At 39.6% G+C, this 22,375-nt stretch overlaps 1 protein-coding gene across 1 annotated transcript in view; it reads left to right on the forward strand.

The window, feature by feature from the left end:
* OVCH1 (ovochymase 1) overlaps positions 1-22,375 on the forward strand; it is an 84,301-nt gene that overhangs the window by 19,789 nt on the left and 42,137 nt on the right. Inside the window, 13 exon segments of the mRNA XM_032854651.1 lie at positions 144-284; positions 392-455; positions 457-497; positions 1,241-1,342; positions 2,348-2,476; positions 3,278-3,296; positions 4,017-4,075; positions 5,106-5,286; positions 11,362-11,434; positions 11,878-12,073; positions 14,953-15,104; positions 21,531-21,687; positions 22,019-22,114. Coding sequence (XP_032710542.1) covers positions 144-284; positions 392-455; positions 457-497; positions 1,241-1,342; positions 2,348-2,476; positions 3,278-3,296; positions 4,017-4,075; positions 5,106-5,286; positions 11,362-11,434; positions 11,878-12,073; positions 14,953-15,104; positions 21,531-21,687; positions 22,019-22,114 — 1,410 coding nt within the window.

Here is a 22,375-nt window from a genome sequence, read left to right on the forward strand (position 1 = left end):
CACAGAGAGTGTGGGTAAAATTAAAGTAAACACTAAATAGTCTGGTGTGCTGAGAACAGAGAATTTTCCCGTCAGATAATATCAGGAAAACACATATAAGCTGCTGCCATCTTAATGCTATTTCAATCCCTTTTCCTTTTAAGGTAAGGTCTGTGGAGGTCTTTTGCCTCCATCCTTGCTGACAGAAACCAATGAGGCCACAGTTACATTTGTTTCTAGGACAGGAAAGAGTGGCAGCAGGTTTGAGCTGACCTTTACTGCCATATAGAAGAACTCAGGAGCAGGTGTCTCAAATCTAATTCCCTGACTTTTTTATTTGAGGTGGAGGTAAGGAAGAGGGAATGCCTCTGGCCCTTCACTTTGAAGTTCCCTGACCTTCCTACAGGCTAAGGCTGGGGGAGTGTGGCTGTACTGGTGGAAGGAAGGACAGTTCACTCTGCCAATTATCCTCACATGTGTAAGGTGTCATTGCTTCATTCATGCTCCAGAGAAACACATGTTGACAGTAAGTGACTAAGGAAGCTCTATACAGTTCATCCAGAGCTTAGCTGTGTTGGTTAGGCAGAACTTGCTTCATCTGAGCTTGCAAACGGCCACTATGTCTAGGAACTTCCATGGGCCACATCTGTGGTTCTATATATGGATCTATATATGTTGTTTGAAACGTTTCAGCGGTTGAAGAGAGAATGCAACAGGAAGTATGCTCCCTTCTCCTCTAACTCCCATCCTGCCTCCTGGTGGCGAACACTGATTAAGTATCCCAAGTATCCCCAGAGAGAGATGCTGAGCCCTTACAGACATGCATATATTTATATTGCTTAACGTGCTTTTTCTCCTTAAAAAATATCCCAAAGATCTTTCCAGATGAATCCACAGAGCTCTTCTGAACAACTGCATAAAATTCTGTTGTGTGATACTCCATCATTTCTGAAGCCAGTTCCCTACTATCACTTGGTGGGTTTCTAGTCTTTGTCCATACCAATAATGCTAGTACATCCCTGTGTCAGTGTTTTTGGGCACATGTGGATGTATGTAATTCCCAGAGGTGGACTTTCTGTGTCAAAGGGCTTGTACGTTTTAACCTCAGAGTCCTTGCCAAATTGCTTTCCAAAGAGACTGCAATGACTTATTCTATTAGTGGAATAGGAGGGGGTAACTGAAGACCTTTTCATGTACAGAGGGAAGCTTTTAAAATTTATTGCATCTGTTCCTTGACCAATTCTCTGGTTATGTTTCTAATTTGTACAATTGGAATTTGAGGACTTTATCACTGAATTTAGCCAAAACTGTGTTTATGATGTGGTTGTGACTTACAGTAACCCTGAAGAGGAGCACGAGTTAGGTGGGTAACGTTCTATCTGAAAAGCATGAGAGTGTTTGCAACACTTACTGTCTTCCTTGGGTGCCACAGAGTCAAATGGGAATGAGGATTTCTTATGCTGGAAACTCATGTGTCAGAAAACCTTAGCTTTAACCCACGAGCCAACAACGGATTCACCAGTGAGGTTTTTAATAGGAACGTGCAAAATGCAGAGAATGTTTCAGAATATTTGGAAGGTGAACTTTTCCCACTGCGACAGTGAGTATGTTTTTGGTAGTTATTGAAGGTAAATTTTCTAACTCCTTTCTGTGTAAATCTCTTCAATTTGTGATATTTTTATGTCCAAGAAAAGTAACTAAAAGAAGCAACCAAGCTATAATTACTACTTCAGTCTTTAAAGTTCATTTTTGGACCTAAAACTGCAAGTACACTTTCATTTCTGACCTACCGATTTACTGAATCTAAAAAATGATCTTCCAGACGGACAGACGTTTCCTTAATACCTGCTTTCTGTCCCTTAGCTAAGTGTTGGTGTGGTTGGGAGACCAGGAACGCAGGTGGGTTGGGAATGTGTGTTTGCGTCTTCAAGCCAGGTGAGTAGAGACAGAGTCCCCTCATCTAGCAGAACGGGAGCTGTGTAGGGTGGGCTCTGGGTGAAGCGGATTGCCGGCGGTGCTTATTCACCTGAAGTGTAGCCATATTCTGTTTGGAAAGAGGAATACCACGTTTTGGATTTTTACTCACCTCTTCTCATTGTGTACATTAATCAGTTGGAGTTTCTATGCATACTAAAAATCAGATATCTTTACCCTATCTGTAGAGTGTTCTTCTGTGAGATAAAATTACAATACATAGTTATCTGGAAACAAATGTGCAATTCCCACATGAAATGGAAAGGCGTGCCTACAAACCAAAATTGAAGAAAACCAGAATTGCTGGAAAAAATTAATTGGATAATGTTTTACCTCTGCTTTCTGATTTTTTAAAAAAAAATTATAACTAATCAAACATCCCTAAAACTGACAGCTAAATTTTGTGGAATCTTGAACTTTACTCCAATATTCAGTCCTAATAACATATTGGTGATTCACTTTAAAAGTGATGGTGAAAATACCTTCCAGGGCTTTAAGGTTACATTTACCTTTTTGCTCTCAGGTGAGTATAAGCGCTTGCACAGTAGTGATTTTTTACCTGTGAAAATAGTTATACAGAAGATCACTTAGTTATGTGTACCTGAAATTAGGGTACTTGAATCACCTTGGTGGCAAAATAAAAATGCAGTTTCCTGCGCCCACCCCTGAAGTTTTAGATTCAGTAGATTATGATGGGGTCCTGGAACCTGGGCTTTCGCAAGAACCTCAGGTGAAGCCAAGAAACTACATCATCCACTAAATGATCAAAAGAGACTCTAAGCACCTTATATGGAAAGTGGGTAATTTAGATGAGAGAATGTAATTCAGAAATGACACTAACCAGCTCCTTTTTTGGGATGTTTCAGGGCTTTGGAGGACTAATAGTTTTTCTAGTCATTCTAGAAAACAAAGCCTTTACTTAAACAAAAGGAACATCCTCTGCAGAGATCCTGTCGTGGAAGAGAATGAGCGTTGTATGAAAAGCTGCAAATTATTCGATACTACTCAGACTTTGGAGGGAGTGATAGAAAAGGCAAGAGTTCGATTGTATGAGATTCAGGGCATTCAATTTTAGGTACCAGAGTGCTAGGATAGCTAGCTAACATTTATCCATGACTTGCTTTCTACCAGGTATCAACTAAACATCTCTCATGCATTATAACTTTGATTTCTCCTTTCAAGCATAAGAGGTTTATATATTGCTCTCCTTTTCACAGATGATAGACAAGAGGTTCAGAGAGGTTGAGTAGCTTTTCTCAAAGATGCATAACTGCCAAGAGGTGGAGCCAGAATCCAAACATTGGTAGTAATGTGGAAGATATAGAGATTAGGGATAAATTTACATTCAAGGAGACTAGTGAAGAAGTCACTGTAAGAATGTATTCGAGATCTGTTCCCTGGTTAGATATATTGTGCCAAAGGTAATATACAAAGGAGAAAAATCCCAGCATAATTTTTAGGACTATAGCTTGACAGGAAAATGGATGGTAGAGCCACTAAATGATACCGAGAAGCATAACAAGACCGTGTTCACTGTTGAAATCACTTGTTTCCATTTGAGACAAGTTTATTTTTATGAGCTTGTCGGAGACCCAGATGCAGAGATCTAGCAGTCCTAGCTCTAGAATTCAGAAAAATAGACTTAGATTGAAGAGAGAAATGTGAAAGCATATATAAGCAAATGAATAGTAAAAGGGTTGTAAACAGTACCTTATGGAATATTTTTCGCTGAAGGATGGGATCTTGAAAAAAATTCTAGAATTGAGAAGAGATGGTTATAGATGTATTGAGAAGATCAAGAAAGTGATTCCATGAAGCCAAGGAAGGAAAAAGTGCTTAAGAGTCAGATACAAGAGGATTGTTAAGAAATATACAATAAATCACATCTATGGGATCTGGCATTTAGCATTGGAAAGGTAGTATTAGTGAAATCAACATTAGAATGGTTATATGATTGACCCCAGGGTAAGCAAGTAGGGTCAACTGGTAAAAAATACTTTAAATATTTTCAATTGAAGAAATGTTTCCTCTATACTCTTTAAACCACATTGGATCAACATCACCCCCTCCCCACCCCACCCCCGAGTCAATCCCCTGTCTTCTGCAAAGGCTATTCTGTGTGGTGAGTTGATGGTCATGTGATTTCTATCTGTTTACTCTTTCTTCTTTAGAAAACCTCATTTTACATTGATATAACTCCAGTGAAGAAGAATGAATTTTAGATCCATAAAAATTCCAGAATCTTGTTTGGGTTAGCATACAGAGTCATAAATGGCAGGAAGAAGAAATAAGCTCTTGATTGGAAGAAGGATGCAGAGAACAATCCTTTGTCTTCATCTATACCTGTGCAAACTTAATATTTAAAATATTTTCCTAGGCTTCATATTTAATATGATGATGTAATTTTGGGCAATGGGAGAAAACCGAAGTTTTTGTTTTGTTTTATTTTAGCACACTCTGGCAAATTTTAACTTGTAATCTGAAGTGTCTGGTCAAAAATTATGATCTTTCATTGTTCTATATACATGTATTGAATATGGTCTAATTGTGGGTTGTAATAGAAAGTGGTACAGGCAACGGTAATAGGGGAAAACGTCTTATAGGGAAATCAGAGGAGGCTCTGTAGAGACAGAGTGCTTGAGCTAAGTCCAGCGATATTACAGACAAGAGAAAGGCATTTGGATGTCTTAGTGTATTTGGCATGTTTGAAGATTTGGTGAATGGTTTCATACCATGAGAGAGAGGAAACAAAGACATATAATGAAGAACTTGCATGCACTATTAACTAACAAAAATTTCTTACTAGAATATAAGTTCCACGAGGGCCAAGATTTTTGTCTGTTCTGTTCACTGATAGATCACCGATACCTAGAACACCAATATCTAGAACAGTGCCTGGCAGTACCAAGTACTAAAATATTTACTAAATGAATAACTATTATTCTGTGGACCAATAACTAAAAACCCATTGCTTAGCAGAGTCACCTAGGCAAGCATTTAAAATCCGATTCCTCAGACATGGGGTCTTAGGAGTTGTATCTTTATAAAGTTCATCTGATATTTCGGAATTACTTCCGTTGGCTTTGCAACGGAAAGTATGAGCTTCATTATTTCAGTTGGATGGGTCATTAGTTTCCTTTTCTTTGCTGTAGACATCTGTGGCATCCCTCCATTTAGTCTCCAGTGGCTTTCAAGAAGAATTGTAGAGGGGGACGAAGCCTGCCCCCACTGCTGGCCATGGCAGGTGGGCGTGAGGTTCCTAGGCAGTCACCAGTGTGGAGAGCCCATCCTCAGCCCTACTTGGATTCTGACCGCAGCCCACTGTGTGCAATCGTGAGTGAAACTGATGATGTTTTAATACTGTATTTAGCACATGTCTTTATACACTGTGCTTGGACATAAGTATAATTGTCTAACTACTGAAGTCATCCAGACTAATTTTAAAGCATGAATCTTTTGGTGATTTCCTACATAGCCATCTAGCCTCTATTTAAACAATGTCAGTGTGGAAAATGTTAACCAAAACTTGAAATTGCTCATCCCATTACAGCAATCCATGATTATTATGTTGAGCATAAGTCTGCTTCTCTGTAACAGAAATCTGTTGTTTTAAATTTACTGGGGTTCCAGAACACAAGAACTAAGTCTGGTTCTTCTTTCACATACAGTGCTCCCTATACCTGAAGACCTTTCTCAAATGGCCCTTTTAAGTTGCAGTGCCACTTCTCCTGGATTGATTTAGTGTTGTCTTTCTTAAAATATGGCTCACAACAGTGGAGGGGACAGAAGGATAATCTGCCACCGTGGTCACTGGACCACTAGTGGACCAAAATTCTGATTAACTTCTTCAATGTTTTCAAATTTTGAATTATGCCATGATATGAAAAAATGTACGTAGTATGTCATCTAAAGAGTAGTAAATGTTCATATGTGTCCCTGCCATTCAGTTTGGGAAGAATCCTTGCACTTCTTAAGACCCTCCAATGCCCCAGCCAAGAGGTAGACACTATGCCAAGTTTTGTATTTATGATACCTTTCCTTTTTTTAATTTAACATCTGTGAACCCCTGAAATGAGCCTATTGTTTGATTTTTTTTGGTTTTCATAATGTAAAAGAATTGTAGTTTGTATTTTTTTCTGTGCCTTGCTCTTATCCTCATGTTATACAGATAAGCCACGTGACTGTGTAACTGTAATTAATTCATTTTCAGTTCAGGCTACCTAAGTCAGTCGTCTGTTGGTGAGTTCTGGTTGCTGGTATTTTATTTTATTTTTATTTTTTAAGATTTATTTATTTATTTATTTATTTGACAGAGACCACAAGCAGGCAGAGAGGCAGGCAGAGAGAGAGGTGGAAGCAGGCTCCCTGCTGAGCAGAGAGCCTGATGTGGGGCTCCAACCCAGGACCCTGGAATCATGACCTGAGCCGAAGGCAGAGGCTTTAACCCACTGAGCCACCCAGGCGCCCCTTATTTTATTTTTTTTAACTCCAGGATGATTCCAAAATACAGCCTCGATCAAGCACCATTGTTTTGCTTGCTCATAGTAGCCAGCCCCATTCCTCAAACACACCACTCTTCCTCTTGTCTCCAGGTGTCTGTGGTTGCTGTTCCCTCTGCCAGTCAGGACACCATATTACATTTAGTTGGCATGTCACATAAAGCTCCTCTTGGCTCTAAGTATCACAGACTTGCCTTGTTTTGGATGATCTTCCCAGTTTTGAGGAGTACTCCGCTGTTATTTTGTAGAATGTCCCTCCGTTGGAGTTTGTCTGGTATTTCCTCATGGTTTTACTGGGATTATGGTTTTAGAGGAGGAAAACCACAGTGGTAATATGCCATTCTTACTATATTATTTGAAGGTTACATGTTATCATCATGACTTGTCACTGATGATGACTGTGGCTAAGGCAGGGTTTGCCAATCTCCATCATAAAGTTACATTTTCCTCCTTTCCACACTTACTCTTTGGAAGCAAGTCACTTAGTATAGATGACAGCTGAGACTCTGGGTATTAAGCTCCATCTCCCTGAGTGAAGAGTATTTATATAAATTGTTGGAAATTTTCCTGATGGGATGTCTCTTCTCTATTTATTTGTTAAATAATTTGTTTATATCAGTATGGACTTGGGGATATTTAGTTTAAAATGCAACATAATACTATATAAAATACTAACGTTCTGTTGCTCAGAGGGTTCCAGCTTTGACCAGTGTCAGCTCTTTCAGTGTCTTTCGTGTGTGTCCGTTTGTGACACTACAGAATGATCCATGTTTATCTTACATGTTCCCTGCTCAGTCCTGGAATCAGTCATTTCTCCAACGAGCTCTGGTTTATTTTATTGGAGAATGGTATGAGAAATTAAGATCTCAGTGGCCAGTGTACTAGTTGCTACTAGGGTGTTATGGTGCTAGGTTCTCTCAGCAGACAGAGCTAGAAAATATAGCCATGCACACGAATCCATTTTATAAACCTAGCTTTCTTTCTGTATCTACATTAAGCTAAACATGAGGTCATGTGGATGTTTCCAACTCTGTCTAATACCACATCATTCATTCTAGCCTTCCCTCCCTTGGAGATGCCCATTTTATAATAATTCTATCAGAATTCATTTTGGTGTATCATGGAAAAGAAGCCTCAATAGTAGGTGGTTAATTAGTAAGAATTAATCTATTAGAGAAAACAAATATTAGTATAGAAGCTTGAGACACAGAAGTTTTGGCAGGTTCCCTTGTCAAATAGAATAATCTATTCTTGAGTTTATGTGATGGACCAGACCCCTTGTAGCAAGATACAGACCATAGCAAGACCATTCTTCATAAGGGAGGTGTTCAACTGGGTGAGTCAGTTGAGATTGGTAAGTACAATCAGCCGTAAATGTTTGTGAACCATTTAAGTTTACCACAAAAGGAATATTTGTGTAATTTCATCAGTGATTTATTTTAAAAAAAGATTTTTATGGGGCACCTGGGTGGCTCAGTCAGTTAAGCGTCTGCCTTCAGCTCAGGTTATGATCTCAGGGTCCTGGGATTGAGTTCTGCATGGAGTTCCCTGCTCAGTGGGGCACCTGTTTCTCCCTCTCCCCATGCTGTTCCCCCTGCTTGTGCTCTCACTCTCTCTGTCAAATAAGTACATAAATAAATAAAAGTCTTTGGGGGGAAAAAAAGATTTTTATAATAGTAATAATTGTGGGAAAAGGCTGTTAAAGAAAGTTATCAAGAAAAATCTAAGCTATCTCCATTTTATGATCCATTCCTCCCCATTAGAGGTGATCAATATTAAGAATGTTTTAATTATCTGATTTTCCACTAACATTTAACCACACAGGCATATAGTTTATAGTATTTGTACATACCACATATATTGTTTTATGACTTTTTGCACAAGACATTGTGCTTTCTATTGATAGTGATATGGAAAAATGTCTGTGGGACTCATTTTTTACCTTTTCATAGTTGCCTAACTACTTTCACCAAAGAAATGTTTTTTGAAGCCATTCCTTGCAGTGTATGGCTCTTAACACCGGAAGTGTTTGATAGGCCAGAGTAACAAAGGCGGTGTGTACCACTCGTGCCCTGGTTTTCTGGGAACTCTGCAATTGCTTCCCCTCATGGCTTTGTTTCTCCCGGCCTCTTCATTGACCTGGTAGACACCGAGGGCTCCATCCTCCATTGAAAGTGGCTTCTGCGTATCCAAATCCATTGATAATGGAAGTTTGCCGTGCGGGATAAGCCAGCCGGGGAGACATGCAAAGTCTGGGAGCTGAGGTAGACATCATTTTTGCTGAAGGTCACTAGGTGCCAGACCAGCCGACCTTGTTGGGTAGCACCCCAAGGACATTCAGGATAACTGGCAGCAACATAGTACCACGTCCCATGGCTTGCCTGGCACTGGTTGCTCTTAATATTAGCTCTCAAACTGTAGCATGCACCAGAATCACCCGGAGGGTTTCTGAATCTGTAAGTCTGACGTGGGGCCTGAGGATTTGTGTTTGTAATCCGTTTCCAGGTAATGTCCCAAACTTGAGGAAAACTGGTGTTCTTTTGCTGTTCCACACTAGTCTTTGTGCTCATTTGGGATTTTTAACTCATTTGAGGGGACTGTATTCACTTTGCAGTTATACATTGGAATCTTTCTGTCTCAAACTTTTTTTTTCCCCCCAGTTCCAGCTACTTTTTTTTCTGTAATTCAGCAGTGATCCTTCCTTCTCCCAAAGCAGAAGTGTCCTATGGGACCCAATGGAACATCCGATGTTAGATGGGGGATAAGACCCTAAGGATATAAGAAATGAAACTTGGTTATGAGCAAGGGGCCAGAAAGGATGGAGAAACTTATCACTTGCTACTTGGAGCTATCCTCCCACTAGTGGAAAAACTCGGGGTTTGTTGCCTCATAACATATATGTTGTTCTGTCATGATGCTTTTTATGTTGTGCTCTCCACCAAATTAAAGGATATTTGATGACTGGGCACCTATAGCATCACTAGAAATTGTGATCTACATTATCAGCTATACCATGATTTTTATTATTTCATTTTATTGTGCACACTATCCTCTATATATAGTAGAATGGCTTTAAGAAATAAGTTCCTTTACTACCAAGGAATAATTGAGAGGGTGACTTTGAAAATAAAGTTTAATCCTTCTGTCAGAGTGCATGGAGGATAATAACAGCACTAATGGCTGTCATTATGGAGTCATTACCATCTTCAGGGTACTTGCCAAGCACTTCACCTGAGTAGGCGCTCCCTTCATAAATGCACACTGAAACACAGGAGTAAGTCAGACCCCTCACGCGAGGAATTGAAATGAGCGTGGTTATGACTAGAGAGAAGAAGCCTACGTGTATGAAGAAACTTCGATGAATAAAGCACACTGAAAAAATAAGTGCAGTAACTTGACTTTTCCAAAGGAAACAAGTTGGAAAAGTTGAAGAATCTCAAAGCTGATGTGACAGAATATCTGTGACAACTAAGGGACTCTTTCCTCAGCTATTTCTTCACCTGGAAGTCTTAATGTGGCAGATTAAGGGATGTGGATTTCAGTTCGTTTTTTTTTAAACATCCATTTGAAGGATACTGAAAGTGCACAGATCTCAGGTTTATAGTTAGAAAAATTTGCACACAGGGAGCACCCCTGGGACCAGTGCCCACATCATGGAATGAAATACTCCCAACACCCAGCAGTCCCCTTTATGCCTCTTGCAACCATCCGCCCCTCCCCGAAAGCAACAACGTGGATGAGTTTTACCTGTTTTGGGAACTGATATATATTTTTAACCTCTGTTCTATTAATTCTGGTAGTTTGATCAAGGATAACAATTTGAGATGTATTCCTGTAAGATAATGTTTGGATACTTTTAACAGTAAAATATAGGCCAGAAGCTAACTTATTATGAATGTAGGGGTTTTTTTCTTTTTTTTTTTTTTTTAAGATTTTATTTACTTGAGAGAAGGGGACAGGGAGAGGGAAAGAGGTAGGGGAAGAGAGAGAGAGGGCATAAGTTGGGTGTGGGGAGAGGGAGAAGCAATCTCCCCAGGGGCGCCTGGGTGGCTCAGTGAGTTAAAGCCTTTGCCTTTGGCTCAGGTCACGATCCCAGGGTCCTGGGATCGAGCCCCGCATCTGGAGTCTCTGCTCAGCGGGGAGCCTGGTCCTCCCTCTCTCTGTCTGCCTCTCTGCCTACTTTTGGTCTCTGTCTGTCAAATAAAAGGATAGAATCTTAAAAAAAAAAAAAAAAAAAAAAAAAAGCAGTCTCCCCACGGAGTGGGAAGCCTGATGTGGGGCTCGGTCCCAGGACTCTGAGATCATGACTTAAGCCAAAGTCCGATGCTTAACTGACTGAGCCACCCACGTGCCCGTCCCTTTTTTTCCATGTATTCTTTTTTTTTTTTTAAGATTTTATTTATTTATTTGACACAGAGAGAGATCACAAGTAGGCAAAGAGCAGGCAGAGAGAGAGAGGGGGAAGCAGGCTTCCCGCGGAGCAGAGAGTCCAATGTGGGGCTCGATCCCAGGACCCTGGGATCATGAACCGAGCCAAAGGCAGAGGCTTAACCCACTGAGCCACCCAGGAGCCCCTTCATGTATTCTTATACTGTGAAATTTAAGTAAGCTGTACTTTCTCTTTTTTCGTTCTCAACCTAAAACTAGCCTTTGGTGTTATTTGGCGGGGTCTCCAAAGTCATTTTACGGCCCAAACAAAGGGGCGGGATATATAACTAAGAACTCTTCAGGTAGCTCAGGAAGTGTGTACCTTCCCAGCAAGGAGGCCACACAAAGGCACCAAACAGAAGAGTGGGTAGGCCATCTGGCAGAACTAGACTCATTGCCTGTCAGTAGAGCCACATGGGATTAGACCAAATGGTGAAAAATGTCTCTTCATGTCAGACCTTTGTTCTGGTTCTTTCTCCAGGAAAAATAATCCTCTCTTCTGGACCATTGTCACTGGACACCGTGACAGAACCCTGAAGGAACCAGCTGAGCAGGTGAGAAATATTTCTAAGGACAATTCTGCTGGTATTCTAAGTGTTACCACATGCTGGGGAATGCCTTTAGCTAAAATATATCATTAAGTATTCATCTTCTAGTGCCCCTTTACACTTACCATTTATACCAACATTTAAAGATACAATCTGAGATCACAGTTTAATCAGAGAATTGAGGGAGGAAGGTCAGGAAGTGCAAATTGAGGTCTGTGTACACAGGTGCACATGGCCTGGTTTCTCCAGAATGGCCAGTCCTCAGAGAGTGGTTCATGGCCTCCTGCAAATTATAAACAGAGATTGCCCTTTTAAATTCAGTACAGAGTCACCTTCGTTGCTGATGTATGGAAATGTGGAGATTTAAGGTTTATTTTGGACTATTATGCAGGGAAGTAGTTGGACTCATTGACTTGAACTTGTAATTCACTTACTCACCACTGATAGAGGTAAGAAGGGCAAAACACATCCTGGTGTGAGAAGCCTTTGATAGATGGAATCATGACTCTGACGTTGCCCTGATAGAGCTGAGCTCTCCTCTGGAGTTCAACTCCATCGTGAGGCCTGTGTGTCTCCCACAAAACATGGAACGGCTCTTTCCCTCGAAGACCAGTGCTGTGACTGGATGGGGGAGACTCAGTGAAGGTAAATGTTTTACTCTTGCCTACACAGGACTGCCAGTTGTTAATTTTGCAGATTTGGCATGGAGATGATACAAAGCAATATCTGCTTTAGCCTTTCTTCCTTCTGAAGTCTAGAACCCATGTTCGATTTGGTTTTAAGTGATCAGAGAATGAGTTATTTTATATTTTTCCTTTAGGGTGACTAAGTATAGTTAAGTTAGATCTGTGAAGGGCCGAATCACAAATTTTTTCATCTCTGCAAGCCATATGTTCTCTGTCACAACTTTTTAACTCTGCCATTGTAGTGCAAAGCAGCCATAGACATACATATGTAACAGAATGGATTGTGTTCCAGTAGAAGTTTGTTCGTGAAATCTAAATTTCATATACTGTTCATGTGTCATAAAATGTTCTTTGGATTTAAAAAAAAAATTTAAAAGTGTACAAACCAGGGGCACCTGGGTGGCTCAGTCGCTTAAGTGTCTGCCTTTGGCTCAGGTCATGATCCTAGGGTCCTGGGATCAATCCTGCTTCAGGCTCTCTGCTCAGTGAGGAGTCTGCTTCTCCCTCTCCCTCTGTTCTTCTGCTTGTGCTCTCTGTCTGTCAAATAAAAAATTTTTTTGTAATTAAAATAGTGTACAAACCAAACTAGTTCCCAGATTGTGCTATATAAGCCCAAGGCTGGCACAGAATTGGCCCACTGGCTGTGGTTTGCTGACCCCTGGGCTAGAGGCTAGAGTTCTTAGAGCCATAGCAAAATACTGACGGATCTTATTGGGTTCACATTTGCATTTTGCCTCTTTTTGCTGTATAAGATAATTTTCTTTTATGTTTTCCTTCTGTTTATATATCCTTTATTTGGAATCTGTGAGCTTGGGGAGAGGGGAATTCATCTTTGACCATGCACAGTGTACACGATCATAGCTTTCTGTACTACCTGCGGCCAAATTGCATTTTCCTAAAATCTGCACAACAACCATATAAGGAGATTTTATCCTCCCCAGGTTGTAAAGGAGGATGTTATGGCTCAGAGATTTAAGTACCTTGCCAAGATCCCATAACTAATAAATATCAAAGCTAGGATTTAAAATCAGCCTGGTTCTGTTGATAATTTTTGAATTTTTTTTTTTTTTTTAACATTTAGAATAAAATCTGAACTGCTAGTCTGGCTTGGAAAACTCTATGTGATTTGTCCTCCATTTACTTCTCCAACTTCTTTTCCTCCCTTTGTCCCCTTCAGGCATTGTGGTCTTCTTTCTTTGTCTTTAAACAAGACCTGTTCTACTTTCTGAAGCTTGGAATACCCTTGCTCTTCTCCCAGCTGCCTCCTCCTTATTCTCCTCACAGCTTCAACAGCACTCCCTCCTCCGGTCACTTTGCTGCTTCAGGACTGCCCTTCCATCACTCTCGGCACGACCCAGTTTTATCATCTCCTTACCCAGAAATGTACTTGACATTAGCATGTGTGATCATTCTCCAGGGCGTCTGGATGGCGCAGTCGGTTAAGCAGCCAGCTCTTGGTTTCAGCTCAGAACATGATCTCAGGGTCCTGGGATAAAGCCCCATGTTGGGCTTCTTGCTCGGTGGGGAGACTGCTTAAGGATTCTCTCTCTCTCCCCTCTCTGCCGTATCCCCCACTCACATGCTCTTGCTTGCACACTCTCTGAAATAAATAAATTTTTTAAATCCTTAAAATTAAAAAAAAAAAATCATTCTCCAGGCAGGTCTCATGCATTAGGGCGGAAACCTTGTGGCAGCACTTCCCTAATTCACCACCGTGCCCCAGAGCTATAGGTTTACCTGGCATAGAGTAAACACTCAGCAAATATTTTTTGACTGGCTTCTAAGCCCTTGAATAAATGTACCCATTCTCTGATACCTTCAACCTTCACCACTTCCATGACCACCAGACAACCGAGAGATGGTTAGAATCTTGTGAAAGAATTCATTCTTCCAATCTGAGAGAAAATGAGTTCTCAATTTCCAGACATGGTAAAGAACAGCGGTGGGGATGGTCCCTGAAAAGAGGGTTTTTAAATATCTTAAGTGTATTTATGTATTAATGGGGACATTAAACGAGCAGAAACTTTAGAGGCCAACCTTGGCTTAATGGCTAGTTCTGTCCCACAGTGCTATGAGATCTGATTTTCAGAACTCTGGCTTTTTTGTCTGTGAGTTCCATGTGATCACATGTGCAAACAGCTCACCTCACAATGTTATATTGGTGGGCAGGAGTCCTGTGACAGTACTATGTAAATGTAAGGTGATTTCTAATACTAAACTTAGCTTTTTTATTAACTAGGAATCCAAAATGATAGAATAAGTTTTGCATAAATACATATTAACACAGGCCTGCCCGAGGGTCAGTTATGAGTGTTTTAGTGTTCATTGTCAGCCTTACAGCCTTTATCCTTAGTCCTTTTAAATTGGAGTTAAGATTAGTCTCAGTGACAGTTGAGGAAAACGGAATGTGATTTTGGTTTATATTAGGAAATCATATAAACCTGTAACATTGATAATATATTTTATGTATAAATATACTGTATAAAAACATATCATCACATAAATTCTATACAATAGCAATTCATGTCTTGCTGAATTTTCCTTTCTGAATTCTTATGTGGCAATATGTGAAACACTAAACTTTGAATCAAAAGTAAGTGGGGAAAAAAATGTTTCTGGTGTTGTTCTCCTGACAATATATTCCTTGGCAAAGATGCCACACCTGAAAACAGACATCCTACATGAGACGCATTTGGTTCAGTAGTCCCCGTCAGCTCAGGTGAACCTGAGGGATGGCAACTACAGTAGTACAGATCAGTCTGAACTTAAATATGTTTGTTCACAGAATTGGGTTTTTACTTCATTACGAAGCTGCCTATGAATCCGTTCCTTCAGCAGACGGCGGCCTAGCAAGGAGCTTCCAACAGATCCAGGTGCTTGTGTTGGAAAGAGAGGTCTGGGAACGTGCTCACTCCTCTCACCAAGGAGGGCTCACGGAGAAGATGACGTGTGCTGACTTAGCAGCCTCTGGAGGGAGAGACTTCTGTCAGGTGAGAAGATTGATTTTTCAGAGGAAGATTCAAAGTCATTGTCTGCTGGGGATTCTCCTTAGAACAGGAGGAGACGCTCAGAGGCACAGGCCACCTGGCAGCCCGACAGTGTGCCCTTCCTGGAAGGCCAGTAGGATAACAGGAAGAGTGAGCACCTCACTCTGAACTTGCTGAGAGGCCAGAGCAGCCTACAGGCAGGAGAACAGGTGGGGACTAGGAGCCCATGGGCACGTAGGGCCTCAGAGAGATGCTAGGCTTTGGGAAAAGAGGAGCAAGCAAAGGAGGAGTCCAAGTCAGTGTATCCTAATTGCTTTTACATTAATATTAATCTCCTTTGTGTTCCCATTTAATTTTCTATCACGGATTAAAATGATCATGAAGAAAATGAGAAACTTTGAAGAACTGGTTGGCATATGAAGTGGAAAACAAATCCCAAAATAGTAGTTTAATTTCACATATTTAGAGGCAAAAGTGGTATAGTCATATCCACATGTCAGTTGGACAAATGTGCTTTTGGCAAGTTCAGGTCTACTAAGCGCAAGACAGAATGTGGACAAATGGATCATAAAACACCAGCTTTCATAACCATGAAGCCAAGAGAGGAATGTGACCTTAGAGATACAACCAAAAAGGATTTCTGATGCTCTGTAACCCTCCTTCAGCAGTCTGGATTTGAGGCAGCCTACTGATAGAAACCGTTGGGTCTTCAGGGCCAATACACTTCTCTGGGTTTATCATTTCATACCAGTCTAGAATACAGAGGGAAGAAAGGATGAATCTCTAGTCTGTACTGCTTTTTGATCCTTTTCACCTTAATCAAGAAAAAAGAACCAATGGGAGAAAACTGGGTGTTATCATAGGAAGAAGTCCTTCCATGTAAAAATGTGAGGAGAGAAAGAGGGAGGTCTCCTCTTAACACTGAGTATCAATTTATGGCAGTTAACCCCTTTTGTGGTGTCAAGTACTATTCAGACTCTGCTTTCTGCCTTTGAATTTGCATTCCCCAGAAGCTGACCTTGAGACAAAGATTCAAGTACAATGGTCTGCATGGGAAGTGCAGACATGGCTGGTAGGAAAGTCAGGAGGGTAGTATAGGGAAGGGAAGGCAGGAAATGCGAGAGAAGTTCTACAAAGTCAGCTACCACAGTAAAGGGACTGAGCTTAATCCTTCAATGCAAAACGCACTCAACACATTTGTCCCATCTGAGGAGTGAGGGAGCTGGGATATTTACATACTGCTTCCCCAAATTTGTGGTTCCAGGGCTGCTGGGGGAGGGGTCTCATGGTCCCTCTGCACTTTCCATACTGCTGGTCTCCCTTGTGGATGGGACTGACAGGGGAAGTGCCCTCAGGCACACAGCCAGGATGTGGCCTGGAAGACTTGAAGACTCTTGGAAGGGCACTCATACCATCTTCTAAAGGACATAAATGCTATACTGTACATATCAAATAGAAAAGTGCTCTGAATTAATGTGGTCATTTTTCCCCTTTTGAGGGATGGCTTTTCTCTCTGCTTCAAATCAAAGGAATCACAGATGGCTCTGTTGTCTCTGTCAGGTTTGACAGCATCTGACATTAAGGGCACACTTTACTGTGTACCAAGAGGGTAGAGGAGAACTAGGGAAGGAATTAGGTCCATGACAGAGGTGCGATCTTGGTGGGCCTTTACTTCAGCTACATCCAACTGTCCCTTTGCAGCACGACCAAATCTGCTGCCAGTACAAGGGGAGGAAAGGAGGAGCTGAGATTCTGGCTAATAAACGTGGCAAGCTAAAGAACACCAAGTTACTAGCAAGGTGACTTCAGAAACTTCGGTAAAGTGGACCCGAGTATTTCTATCAGGTAGTTGATTTTTACTTTCCTGTGTGTGCTTAGAAGTAATGGACCTGCTAATGTAATTTCTCCTCCGGGAAGGTGAAGTAGAATGTTGGAATGCAGAGATGTGGAGTTTCAGACGCAATGCAGAATTCTGTGCTGCTTTGCTCAGGACGCATTCTAGATGGTCTTTGAAAATGTCAAGTTCTTTGACCTACAGGGTGATCTCGGTCTTCCCAGAGTAGCCTATGTCCTGTTCCTGCTGACTTTTTCAATCTATTTCATACAGCTTATATATTTCAGCCACACCGAATATGTTCTGACCTTACAAGTCCCTGAATCCTGCCTGTCTTGGGGCGGTAGCCCAGGCACCAGTTCTGCATAAAATGCTATTCCTCCCGGCTTTTGAAAACCCAGCTCCTTCTCATCTCTCATATATCAGCTCAAGTGTTATTAAAACTACATACACCCACACAAGTGTGTAAGCACATACAACTACCTGCCTTTATTCTCTACTTTTTGTTCTATTTTCTTTGTAGCTATTATCACCATCTAATTTGTTTATACTCTCTCATGCTCAGAATACCCAGCTCACAGTAGGTACTACATAATTCTTTAAAAATAAACAGATACCATTTGCTTATTGAATATTTACCATATGGTAAGCCCTGGGATAGACCCTGGCAATAGTAAATGAATTAGGCCCTTCTGGATCATGGAATGTTTGTAACTGCAAGAAAAAAAAAAAAATCTTTATTTAGTATGTGTTGGTACTGAATGAATCAGTAATTTAAAGAAAAAACAAACCTGACTTGACACATCGGACACTTACAAACTGGAAAGAGGTCTCAAGTGTAACCTTACTTCATAAAGAAAAAAAATTAGGCCCAGAGAACAAGTTAATTGTTCTGCATTACAGACAAGGGAATCTATCTCCCTATTCCCACCTTAGGATTTCTTCCATAAAATTCTTCATATAAAATAGAAGTCATGTCAAATATGTCATAAGCTCAGTTTATTTTATCAGAAGACAAAAAGTACATTTCTGTAAAAGAAAAAGGGGGCTGATTAAAAATCATTAAGCCTGGGGCGTCTGGGTGGCTCAGTGGGTTAAAGCCTTTGCCTTCAGCTCAGGTCATGATCCCAGGGTCCTGGGATGGAACCCCACATTGGAGTCTCTGCTCAGCAGGGAGCCTGCTTCCCCCTCTCTCTCTGCCTGCCTCTCTGCCTATTTGTGATCTCTCTGTCTGTCAAATAAATAAAATCTTTAAAAAAATCATAAAGTCTACTTTAAAAGATAAATCCTATGCTTTAAGGCTTTTTTTTGTTTACAGCTTTATTGAGCTGTAATTGACATATAACACTGTGTCAGTTGCAGATGTACAGTGTAACTATTTGATACCCCTGTATATTGTGAAATGCTTACCATAGTGGAGTTAATGAACACCTCTGCCATCTCATATAATTAGCATGTCTTTCTTGTGGTAGGAGCACTTAAGATCTACTTTCTTAGCAACTTTTAAATATCTAATATAGTATTGTTAACCATAATAACCATGCTGTACACTAGAATCCCAGAATTATTATAACTGGAAGTTTGTACCCTTTGACCAAGATCTCTCCCATTCCCCACCAGCTCTCCCCACCCCAGCTTCTGGTAACTATCCTTCTACTTTTTGCTTCTTTGAGTTCAGCTTTTTTAGATTCCACGAATAAGTAATATCATACAATATTTGTCTTTTGCTGTCATATATATATATGTGTGTCATATATATATGTCATATATATGTATATGCCATATTTTTTTATCCATTCATCCTGTGACAGAAAAATAGATTGTTTTTATGTCTCAGCTATAGTGAATAAAGCTGTGATATATATGGGAGTGTAGATAACCTCTTTGATAACCTGTTTTTATATCCTTTGGGTATATACCCAGAAGTGGATCATATGGTAGTCAATTTTTAATTTTTTAAGGAAAGTTTATATTATTTTCCATAGTGATGTACCAATTTACGTTCCTACCAGCAGTGCAAAAGGATTCCCTTTATCCTTGCCAACATCTTTTATGTCTTTTTGATACCTATTCTAACAAGTGTGAGTTGGTATCTCATTGTACTTTTGATTTGTGTTTCCCTGATGACCGGTGAAGTTGAGCATCTTTTCACATACCTGTTACCCATCTGTATGTCTTCTTTGGAAAAATGACTATTCAGATCCTCTGTCCATTTTTTAGGTTGCATCATTTTTGTTATCAGTTTGTATAAGTTGTTTATGTATTTTGTATATTAACCCTTTATCAGATATGCGATTTGCAAATATTTTCTCCCATCCCATAAGTTGCCTTCTCATTTTGTTGATTGTTTCTTCCGAGGTGTAGAAGCATTTTAGTTTCATGTAGTTCCACTTAATTGATTCATTCTTTTATTGCTTGTGTTTTTGGTTTCATATCACCCCTTCCCCAAAATTGTTGCCAAGACCTATGTCAAGCAGCGTTTTCCCTGTGCTTTCTCCCCGCCGCCCCCGCCCGTGTTTTCTTCTAAAGGAGTTCTACAGTTTGTAGTCTTATATTTAAGTCTATAATCCATTTCAAGTATAAAATAGAGTTCAATTCCACTCTGCTTATGGTCGTCCAGTTTTCCCAACATCATTTTTGAAGAGACTATCCTTTCTTCATTGAGTATTTTTTGCTCCTTTGTCTCAAGCATTAGTTGACTGTATATGCAAGGGTTTTTCTGGGCTCATGACTCTAGCCCATTTGTCTATGTGTCTATTCTTCTGCCAGTATCATACTGTGTTGATTACTATAGATTTGTAACATATTTTGAAATCAGAAAATGTGATGCCTCCAACTTTGTTATTTCTCAGGATTGCTTTTTAGGCTATTTAGGGTCTTTTGGGGGCCCATGTGAATTTTGGTTTGTTTGTTTTTTTTTGTCTCTCTATGAAAAATGCTATTGGAATTTTTAAATGCACGTCATTGAATCTGTAGGTGGACACAACATTGATTCTTCCAATCTGTGAACATGGGATTATGTTTTCCATTTGTTTCCATTTTCATCAATTTCTTTCATCAAAGTCTTATAGTTTTTAGGGTAGAGATCTTTCACCTTTTTGGGTAACTTTATTCCTAAGTACTTTTTTTTTTTTGAAGGTTTTGTATATAAGATTGTTTTCATTTTTTTTATTTCCTTTTTTTTTCAAGTTTTAATCTAAATTCCAGTTAACATAACAGTGTGATATTAGTATCAGATGTAAAACTTAGTGATTCAACACTTACATACAACACCTGGTGCCTATCACAAGTGTCCTCCTTAATCCCCTGTTTATCTTTTGTGCATTTTGTTGTTAGTGTATAGAGACACAAGGGTTTTCTGTATGCTTGCTTTGTACCTTGAAACGTTACTCATCATTTAGTTCTAATAGGTTTTTGTTGTTGTTGTTTATAGTTCTAACAGTTTTTTGATGGAATCTTTAGGATTTTCTCAGACCATATCACCTGCAAATAAAGACAGCTTTGCTTCTTCCTTCTTGACTTACTCCTTCCTTCCCTTTATTTCTTTTTCTTGCCTGGTTGTCCTGGCTAAAATGTCCAGTGCTATATTGAATAGGAATGATGAAAGTGGGCACCCTGGGTTTGTTTCTGATCTTACAAGAAAAGCTTTCAACTTTTCACTATTGAGTATGATGTTAATTATGGGTTTGTTATGTATGACTTTTATTATCTTGAGATACGTTCCGTTTATATCCAGTTTGTTGAGAGTTTTTCTTGAAGGGATGCTGCATTTTGTCAAATACATTTTCTATACTATTCAAATGATAAGATTTTTAAATTTCATTCTGTTAATGTGGTATATCATATTTATTGATTTGGGTATGTTGAACTATCCTTGTATCACTGGAATAAATCCCCCCTGATCATTGTGTATGATCTTTTTAATGTGTTGTTGAATTTTGCTAGTATTTGCTAGTATTTTGGTAGTATTTTGTTGAGGATTTTTGCACCTATGTTCATCAGGGATGTTGGCCTCTAGTTTTTTTTTTTGTTTGTTTGTTTGTTTCCTTCTTATGGTGTCCTCATCTTGCCTTGGTGTCAGGGTAGTTCTGACCTTACCTAACAAGTTTTAGAGTGTTCCCTCTTATTCAATTTTTGGGAAGAGTTGGAGAAATGTCGTTAATTCTTCTTTAAATGTTCAGTAGAATTCACCAGTGAAGCCATCTGGTCCTGAGCTTTTCTTCACTGAGATGTTATTGATTAGTGATTCAGTCTCCTTGCTCAAATTGGTCTATTCTGATTTTCTGTTTCCTCATGACTTGGTCTTGGCAGTTTGTCTGTTTCTAGAAATTTATCTATTTCTTCCAGGTTATCTAATTTTTTGGTGTATAGTTATTCATAGTCTCATGATTCTTTGTATTTCTGTGGTATCAGTTGTAATATCTTTGTGATTTTATTTATTTAAGTACTCTAAGGTATACAAATTGACAAAATATTAGTATTTTTAAATTAAAGAAATGTGTTATGAATAAATTATTTACTATTCCTCTTCCAAAATTGAAAGCAGGAGCTCTGATTAAAGCAAATTTTTAGAACACATTTTCTTGGTGTTTCAGGGAGACTCTGGTGGCCCATTAGTATGTAGACATGAAAAAGTTCTCTTTGTCCTATACAGCATTGCCAGTTGGGGGGCTGGCTGTGCCCAGCCAGGGAAGCCAGGTGTATTTACCAGGGTGAGTGTCATCTTGGACTGGATCCAATCCAAAATCAAAGGTAAATATTTTTCAGATATTATTAAAACAATTCCTCTTTCTTTAGAGCAGGCTTGTGAGAAGTGAGTATTGTAGATATCAGCATTATGAAAGAAAAAAACACATGAAGTAGTATTTCATTTATTTTAGTTTCTAAAACATTAAAATGCACATTAAAATTCTGTAAGAATACATTCTCCCTTGGGCAGAGTGAGAGTAAAACTGACTTTTCCTGAGGCTGCTGTAATCCTAGATTTGCATTTTCTTTTGATAAAAGCTGTTTTGGTATAGACTACATTTTGTTTCGAGGCTTTCATCTTTATTTATTTTTAACATGCTCTCTCCAGGTACAGGTCCTGTTTCACTTCAGATAAGTAAGGAAAGCAAAACATTACGAAGACGACAGTTGCCACCACCCACACCTTCAACAGACGATGCATCTGGACCAGGTAATAGATGTTCATGTTATCCGTGTAATGCAGCTAGGAAGAATTTGGCAAAAAGCATGGTATGCCCTGGTTCAGTAATTTTCTGTGGAACAGGATAAGCCCTGTATTTTCATTCTGGCTGGTAGTTTAAACTGAATTTAAAAAAAAAAAAAAAAAGGAGTGTTGTTACTGTGATCATTTGGTTTCTTTTCTACCCCCAGAGATACAGCAGTTGCAGGTTAAAAATATATGTATTGTGATTATGAACAAGTGCTTGAATTC

The sequence above is a fragment of the Lontra canadensis genome, unplaced genomic scaffold, assembly GCF_010015895.1.
Source record: "Lontra canadensis isolate GAN:19392208 unplaced genomic scaffold, GSC_riverotter_1.0 scaffold9, whole genome shotgun sequence".
NCBI lineage: Eukaryota > Metazoa > Chordata > Mammalia > Carnivora > Mustelidae > Lontra > Lontra canadensis.